This window comes from Elaeis guineensis, chromosome 15 (genome assembly GCF_000442705.2).
Source record: "Elaeis guineensis isolate ETL-2024a chromosome 15, EG11, whole genome shotgun sequence".
NCBI classification, from domain to species: domain Eukaryota; kingdom Viridiplantae; phylum Streptophyta; class Magnoliopsida; order Arecales; family Arecaceae; genus Elaeis; species Elaeis guineensis.
In genome coordinates this window covers 65,363,927-65,372,780 of record NC_026007.2, presented here as the reverse complement: position 1 = coordinate 65,372,780, position 8,854 = coordinate 65,363,927, and the positions used below count along the sequence as shown (strand labels likewise).

The 8,854-nt window shown below is 36.7% G+C and overlaps 1 protein-coding gene across 2 annotated transcripts; it reads left to right on the top strand.

Annotated features, from left to right (window-relative positions):
• The first annotated feature begins 359 nt into the window (after nucleotides 1-359).
• On the top strand, nucleotides 360-8,522 carry LOC105058504 (peptidyl-prolyl cis-trans isomerase CYP40). Of its 2 annotated transcripts, none has more exons than XM_029268487.2 (10): nucleotides 360-924; nucleotides 3,035-3,535; nucleotides 3,829-3,916; nucleotides 4,069-4,121; nucleotides 6,675-6,779; nucleotides 7,611-7,686; nucleotides 7,769-7,806; nucleotides 7,890-7,946; nucleotides 8,086-8,182; nucleotides 8,271-8,522. In XM_029268487.2, exons 1-9 carry the CDS (start codon nucleotides 730-732, stop codon nucleotides 8,098-8,100), a joined length of 1,128 nt encoding a protein of 375 aa, XP_029124320.1. In that variant the 5' UTR covers nucleotides 360-729; the 3' UTR covers nucleotides 8,101-8,182; nucleotides 8,271-8,522. The 2 variants fall into 2 exon arrangements, with proteins under 2 accessions (XP_029124320.1, XP_010939760.1); XM_010941458.4 differs by having other exon boundaries at nucleotides 362-924; nucleotides 7,890-7,970.
• Nucleotides 8,523-8,854: the final 332 nt, after the last annotated feature.

Below are 8,854 nucleotides of genomic sequence, written 5' to 3'. Positions count from 1 at the left end.
TCATATGTTTGATAGTGACAAATTCTTATCAAACTAATTCATAAAAAGGCCGAACAAGCTTCTAATAATTAACACCTTTCCAACATCGCCTTATATGGATGCCACCTTCGCAAACCAAATGCCCTTGTCCTGCTCATAGTTCACTCTCACGCCACGCAGGCCCCTCCAAAACTGTAGGCATCAAACCCACCATCCACTGCGACAACACCTCCCCCCGGCACCCCAACCTCCAATCCAAAAGGAGCCAAAAAAATTCTCGTCTTGCTGACTCATCACATCCAATAAACAAATCCAGAAATAAAGAACAGAAAACGTAAAGTTATCACACCCAAGCAAGGAGTTGAGAACGCAATAAGCCACCAAAGAAGGCACCAGGGTCTGTGCACACGTTTTTAAGCCCCAAACCTGGGCAAAAAAAAAAAAAAAAAAAAAAAATCACAATATCCCCTTCCTCCGGGTCGAGCGATCCAGAGGACCACCATTAAAAAAATTAAAAAGATTTTATTAATGTTAATATGTTATTAACCCATCGTGGGCATTATTAAAGAGGGGGAAGTTTCGATTTGAACGGGAAGCGCTTCTCCTAAGGAGGCCGCTGGTGTGCTCCAAGAGAGAAGAAAATGTGAGGGTTTTGGAAAAATTAAAGAGATTAGGGCTTCTGAGGGCGCTTTATTGGAGAAAGATTGAGAGAGAGAGAGAGAGAGAGAGAGAGAGAGAGAGCGGAGAGAGATGGAGGGAGGGGAGGAGAAGAGGGCGGCGAATCCGCGGTGCTACATGGATATCAGCATCGGAGGGGAGATGGAAGGGAGGATCGTGGTGGAGCTCTACGCTGGTGTGGTGCCGAGGACGGCGGAGAACTTCAGGGCGCTGTGCACCGGGGAGAAAGGCATCGGGCCCAATACCGGTGTGCCGCTCCACTACAAGGTACCTCCTCTCGCTGTGTGTCTGGCTTCTTCTATTGTTTTTCTTTATTTGCCCTTGGAGTTGGAGGAATTGCGGGGCGAAAGGCGGCGTCTTGTTCTGATGTTTGAGGGTATCAGGGTCTTTTCATTGGCTTTGGTCTTGTGTTGTTGTCCTCATTGGCTTGACGGTTTCCTCACCTTGGGTTGTCAGCAGAGGAATATTCAGTGGTTGTGCATATTTTTTTTTGTTGTTTTTTTTGTTCAATTATTTAGAAAATGACTCAATCGAGTCGACTCGAAATAAGAATCTTTAGGTGCTTCGTGCTGTATACATCCTGTAACTACCAGTTTTCTACTGAGTCGACTTGCATGTCGAGTCGACCGAGTTGGAAATGTCATGGTTAGGATGTGGGAAAAAGAAATGAGTCGACTTGCATGTCGAGTCGACCGAGTTGGAAGTTTCATGGTTAGGATGTGGGAAAAAGAAAAACTCTTTTCTTTTTCATATACATTGGCCATCTTTGCTTTTTCAAAGTCTTAAAAGCAGGTGATTTCTTGTTGCTGCTGCTGCTGTTGTTGTTGTTTTTTTTTTTTTTTTTTTTTTTTTTTTTTTTTTATAAATAAAGATATCATTGTGAGCATCTTACCATTGTCTTCCTGTTCTTATGTTCTTTCATGTCTAAGTTTAAAAACTGAATTATTATTAAATGCATTTTGCTTCTTTATTTAGTAATGGTGTTGTTTGTGCTTAGAAGAGTTATGCAACCAATATGCATGTTTGTATGTTTGTGTGTGTGTATAGAGGGATGGATAGATAGATAGCTAGGTAGATAGATAGAGAGAGAGAGAAAGAGTGCTATGGTTTCTATCAAGAGGAATGCTGCTGTTGTTGACAATATTAACTGTTGTTGACCATATTATTACACTCCAAAAAAAAAAAAGAAGAGACAATATTATTTTGAAGGTGTACACATGTTGCATAGTGGAAATTTCCTTTTGGCAATAGTTATTTGATTAATTGTTGTTATTTTTCTTTCGTTGTTTCAAATTCTCAATGAAATAGTAGTAACTGTGCCAGTGTTTTACTCAAATAATAGTAATTATTTTGTACTCAACTGTATGATTATTGTGATGGTCCTAGTCAAGATGATTGCCCCTATTTATTTAGAAAATGAAAGAAAGTGTTATGTTTGATATTAAGGTCTGATTTTCAGTTTGGGAAATTAAGGCAGTTCCTTCACCTGCCAATTAATCTGCTGGTTAGTTATCTTAGTGGAAGATATGAGAGGCTGGATATTTTGAATTCTTCAATATCCAGTAGGCTAGATGAATGCATGCCTGTAAAACTGATCATTCTCCAATCATATGTAGAACTTGTCGATCTCACATTCTTTTCCATCTTAAACATACAATGATGTTTGTGCTAGAGTTGTGATTTGACTTGCTTCAAGTTGGTTGTCTTTCCATTTAATACTTTGCAAGGTGATGGAGTGGGGAGAGCAATGTGATAAGGATCCAAATTTGTTTTAACTTCAAATTATTGGTTGATCGCTTTTGGAAAGCTTGCATACGTGAACAGATTGTGCGGACAAATAATTGATATATAATGGAGAAACTTGGATGGGGGTAGTCAGAAATATCTTGAAGCCACTTGCTGTTTTGTAGGTCTTGGTCTTCAATAGGAACTAATTTTGATGCAGGATCCACAAAGCTGATACTTAATTGGTGATACAATGCTTGTTGTGTTTATGCTTATTTCACCATTGTTTTTTATCTATTCTTGATCGACCATATTGAAACCCATTTTAGTTACAACATGATGACAGGCAAAGCTTTTTTATCTTAGTCTCTACACGCTATTGGAAGGTGAAACTGATCTACATTCCTTACATCATTTGAAGATTTTTTTTTTTTTTTTTTTGATTCAGCAGTTAAAGCATTCCTTTTGATAAATTGAACTGAGTTAATATGCACTTTTTCCATTTAAACTTTTTTTCCTCAACTTGATCTATTGTAAAGTAATGCAAACAATAAAATGCATATAATTGAACTCTACTGTCTTGCTATTCTTCTGATTTATACAACAGTCTGAAGTTATTGGAGTATATGGTACTTTTAACTGTTCATTTCAGGGTACACGTTTTCACCGTGTTATCAAAGGTTTTATGATACAAGGTGGAGATATATCTGTGGGTGATGGAACTGGAGGAGAATCCATATATGGACTAAACTTTGAGGACGAGAACTTTGTATTGAAACATGAAAGAAAGGGAATGCTATCTATGGCCAATTCTGGCCCCAATACCAATGGCTCTCAGTTCTTTATTACTACCACCAGAACATCTCATCTAGATGGAAAACATGTTGTGTTTGGGAAGGTGGTTAAAGGAATGGGAGTTGTTCGAGCAATTGAGCATACTCCTGTTGGAGAAGGTGATTATCCCAATGTTGATGTAATAATTGTGGGTTGTGGAGAACTTTCTGAGGGGGCTGATGATGGAGTTTCAAATTTCTTCAAAGATGGTGATATGTATCCAGAGTGGCCCAACGACCTTGATGAGAAGCCAAGCGATGTCTCATGGTGGATGAATGCTGTGGACTCTGCTAAAGCTTTTGGAAATGATAACTTCAAGGTGGTACTGTTAATATTTATCTTTCAATTGCATTATGTAGAATGTTCAGTTTTTAGATTATCTTTTCATCAGATTTGCTTTAATTTGTTTTCCACTGTGAAAGTATTTTTAGTGTGTTTCTATTTCTTACACCTTTATATATGTGCCCATCTTACTACCTTCTTATTGTCTATGCCATTTTTGTAATGTTTCAAAAGAGTGGTACTTGTGTTGAATGTTTGCTATCTTGTTTCACCTGGTTTTGTTAGATATCAAATTGCTTATTCCAAATTTAAATCTTTTGCTTCAAGCAGAAACAGGACTTTAAGATGGCTCTTAGAAAGTACCGTAAGGCTCTGCGCTACTTGGATGTTTGCTGGGAGAAAGAAGAAATTGATGAGGGCAAGCATATATTTGCAATAATTATTGTTGTTATCTATATGGATATATGTACTTAGGCATGTACATATGCATGTATGCATGTATTTAGCAGTAAAATTCACTCACTCACTCACTCTCTCTCTCTTTCTCTCCATCTTTTTCTGATTTTGCAGAGAAGAGCTCATTGTTGCGGAAGACAAAGTCTATTATACTCACAAATAGTTCTGTAAGCCTTTGTAGTTTTTCACACAGTTTTTTTTTTTTTTTACATTCTTATATTTATAATTCTGAATTGATTATTCAAAATATGAGATTCCCTATTGTGTTAATCTGAGTAAGTCCCTTGATGTCTAATGACCTTAAGCTCTATGAGCAAATAGTATCCAATCTATATAGGGTTTGCTTTTATGCATCAAAGGATTCATGGTAACATTAAGAGCATTAATGTCTTATGTGTTGGTTTTGAATTGCTGACCACATACTATGGGCAAGAAAAAATTGTCATGTACTCTCAGTGGGTGATTGGCAGTTAGGCACTGTTGGCACCTACATGGGTTTGAAATTTTGAATAAAATAGAAGTATTGATTTTAGTTGTGATTACCAAACTCAAAGCTTTGATTAATTTCATAGATGCATATTCAACCCATGATATGAAAAAAGACGTGAGATCCAGAAGTTCTGGGGATCTAGAGTTTGCATGTCATTTTTCGCCAAAGAATTCTTGAGATAAAAAAGCATTTTATCAGATGAATAGATTCACCCTTTTTATAGTTTGAATTTTGCTGACACAGTGAATCTAGTGGCAAGCATATATTCTGTTCTTTCTGCTAGTGTCACACTAATTAATGATTATACTAATACACAAATTTCCATTTAAGGAATGTGTTCATGCTGTTTCTCCTTGCACTTCTTTTTTCATAACTTATCCAATACACTCAAAGAACTTTTCTGTTTCTTGATCCTGCCATTAAACTAGAAATTTTCTTTATGGTTGAACAATCTTAACTCATGTAACCAGAGAGCAGCCACAAGTTCTTTCTCACTTTGAAAAGTATCTAAAAATAAGGAGTAACATGTGCATCTTTCCTTAGTTGTACTACTTTCATCATGGTTGTCTTTTTCTCACTCTTCATGCACTACAATATGTATCTCTAGCTTTTTTAAAACTTGATTTAGTGTGGTATTTTTGATTTCCTTTCTTCTTTTTAGCCAATAGATCATGTAGATAACTGGAAGTCAAATTTATTTAACTTTTCCTGCATCCTTGTTATCTATTTTGGATCTTTCAAGATCCCTTTTTGTTTTCATCTCTACATTCTGTTTCCTTCCTTTAGATTCTTGTTTTTCTTTATTGTGTTTCGGATGTCAGTTACCTTTAGGATCTTTAAGAATGCTCTTCCAAATATGTTGTTGTAAGTTGCCATCTGAATCTAACATCATATATGGTTCACCTTTTGAGCTTCCATTTCCATCCTTTAATATTTCCGTCTTACTCAGCTTATGTAGGGACTGATTTCAATTGGGTTGGGACTGACTCACCTAAATCAATGCAATCCTAACCAACACTAACCTCTGAGCCTGGTCATTACTTCATTCATTGCTCGCTGTAATAAATATTAGAGCAACATCCCACAAAACCCTAATCCTACTCCAAATAGAGTGACAAAGTAGAGGGAGAGGGAGAGAACCCAGGCATTCTACCTTATTTTATCGCTCGCTCCACTGCCTGTCAGGTATTATCTGCATATTGCTTCTGGTGCTCAGCCTTCAATTTTAGACGAGAAAATATGGGTTAAAGAGGCTTTATCTGAGAGCAAAATATGAGGAGGGAGAGTTCATATATTAGGATTCAGGTTGTTTTAAATCTAGGCTCTATTCAACCTAGTCAATCTAATGGCATTCATCCTTAATTATCCTTTTTTAAAGTTAATGCGCGACTAGTTGGAATTTAGGTTTATTTGTTGATAAGTTTTTATTCTGTGTATGTATGTGTGTGGAAAAGAGATCCCTATGGACCCATCTCGATGCAAATGATTGCCCTACCAATGCACCACAATTTTTTGTGCTTCTTCTGATCTTGCAATTGCATCTTGTTGTGATGAAGTTATTTGAGCCAGGGTGGAGGCTTTTGTCATTTTCAATGTCCTCAAGATGCTAACAAATCTGGTTCTGTAGAAACTGAAGCATGTAAAATACCAAGCATTTCCTCCATAACATCTTCAGCCCCCTTCAGTCAAGCTAGTCCCGCATGTTTTGGGTCTTGCCAATGCGAACAACACCAGCTGATCCTGCAATCCACCATGGGTATTAGAGAAAGTATTTATCTTTTAGAGCAAAAAAGAGCTACCCATAAATGATGCCTAGCAGTTGTTTTTGAAGGTCCTTTTGAGTACTATTGACAAGGTGGCCCAATTATGATACGTAAGGAATACCTTAGCCAGGACCGTAAAGCTGATTAGTGTTTTCTTTGGTTTGCTTCTTAGCAAGACAAGGCAATGCCACTGAGCTGCAGCTTTGCTTACATATTTTCTGGTCTTAGATCGACCACCATGTTCTACCAGGAAATTCATGACCAATATAACTAATTTACTTAGTTGAATGGCTGAGAGTGCACATTTTACTGTCCTAGCTAAATATTTGCCTTCTTAGTTAATCATATAAAATTGCAATCAATTGATTAAGAGGTGCATTCTGTTTATGTAGCTTCTCAATAACTATAAAGTTCTGCAACTTTAATTTTAACTAATTGCTTTTATTTTCTTAAACTCTATGTTTTAGGCTTGCAAATTGAAATTAGGAGATTCCAGGGGTGCCTTATTAGATGCTGACTTTGCATTGCGCGAAAGAGAGGGTAATGCAAAAGCATACTACCGCCAGGGCCAGGTTATTATCCTCCATCCGATGACTATTATATAGATAAAAAAATGATATCTTTCTCCGGTCTGAGATTGTTTTGGTGGACCGAGCCTTATTTGCACAATATTCAGAACCAGTGATTGTGATAATATATCATGTTTTTCTTAGTTATTTCACTATTTATTTCCTACTTTCATGAGAAAGATTGTTTTGCAGGATTTTTGGACTTACATTGGCTGCAACATCGAGGGCTATAATATATTACATCTAAGATATGGATTTCTTTTATCTACGTACTATATTTGTAACAAAGGAATTTCTGTAATGGTTTTTATGATTTGCCAAATGTTTGTCCCAGGCACTTCCATTATAATATAAGAATACAAGTTTTTGTCAATAGCTGCACTTCGCCTGCAGGTCAACATCTTATTTTTGCAATGAAAACATGGTCTGATGTTTGTGAAGAATCAGGGGTTGGCTTACACCAAAATTTGACCAGGACCTGAACTTGATAAGTCCAAATAAGTTGCATTTTGTTTTTTTTTTCCTTGTTTTGGATCTGGATTAACACCAGTCATCTGGTGTTTTTGGGATATGGTTCGTGTATGATGCAGCACATACATGCATCTGATGATGACAGATTGTAGACTGACATGATATCTTGTTTTCCATGTGCATGTAGTTAAATTCAATAGACTTCACTCAACAGGCTCCTGCACTTGTTTGTGGATGGCTATGTTTCTCATGATTTTCTGTATGCATCTTTTTTTTTTTTTAATTATTATTTTGTTTTGGCTGCTGTTTTTGTTTGTTTGCAAGTCATGGATGGCCTAAGTTGTTCCTTGGTAAATTGATCAGGCACACATGTCACTTGGTGATGTGGATGCTGCTGCGGAAAGTTTCAAGAAGGCACTGGAGTTAGAGCCAAATGATGGTTTGGGCTTTTCTTTAATTTGTTTTCTTTCAGCTTGATATATGCAATTGATAAGCTGCTGATGATTTGCGGTATTTATTAGGAGGCATAAAGAAAGAGCTTGCTGCTGCAAAGAAGAAGGTGAGAATAATATTATCAAGTGCACTTAATTCAAGTGCACTGATAATGCTACATATAATATGAATATTTACAACTGTTCACAGATTGCTGATAGACGGGATCAAGAGCGAAAGGCTTATTCCAGAATGTTCCGAGTCCCAGTAAGATCAGATGCAAATAATGAGGTCATGATATCTTGGTTTTTCAAGTTCAGAAAAAAAGCTTCTTTATATTCTTAGGTGTACAAGTATATATTTGCAGTAGCAGACTTCATGTCTTTGGGTGTTTTCTTCTTTGCAGGAGAAACATTGCTGACGAGAATTCAGGTCTAAAAAATTACATGAAATCTTTTGGCAAGCAGGCAGATATAGCAGGTTCTCATTGAACATAGAGTCAGGTAATTATTGTTTCATTTGCTAAAGTTGCTTTTCATTATATGATACAACTAGAAGATCATGCCTTTCTTTTTTTGGTGTTTACTGCAGGTATGTAATTGGGACTGAAGAAAAAAGATAAGGTCCAGATCCCTTGAGATGGACGCATACAGAAAAGGATAAAAATGCTTGAGCCATTTTTTCCTAAAAATAGTTGATGTTGCATCAGGACATTGTAGTAATAGGCTGTTTAGATGAGGGATGTTTAGATTTTACTACTTCAAAGACTCCGTTAGGTTCTCCACATGAACTTTCATACTTTTTATTAATTGCATGGTTTATTCTGCACTTTTTACTCCTTCATTTGATTTGTCCTTCTCACCCTTTTTTTTTTAAAATCCTTTATATTGCTGGTAAATTTTATAAATATCACTTAGCTGGGTTTAATGCCTCTGCAAAGCTTAAGCTTTTGTAATTTTGTGTGACATATTTATGGTTCTCAACTGCATGGCTTTTCTTGGTTGCTCCGGTCTTGCGCCTTTGTGGTCATGTCTTTCTTGGTTGCTATGTGGTTGTCCATTTAGAACTGCATGGCTTTTCTCGGTTGCAGTTCTAAATAAGGTGCTTCCAGGACGGTTCACCCTTTTCCCGGCACATAATGTCTCTGAGATAAATCTGCAGGTTTTGATTTATTA

Coding starts and splice junctions, on each gene's coding strand:
- LOC105058504 (XM_010941458.4), top strand. CDS start 730: ATGGAGGGAGGGGAGGAGAAGAGGGCGGCGAATCCGCGGTGCTACATG. Junction 3,917..4,068: donor GAAAGAAGAAATTGATGAGG/GCAAGCATATAT, acceptor CTGATTTTGCAG/AGAAGAGCTCATTGTTGCGG. Junction 7,807..7,889: donor TTGCTGCTGCAAAGAAGAAG/GTGAGAATAATA, acceptor AACTGTTCACAG/ATTGCTGATAGACGGGATCA.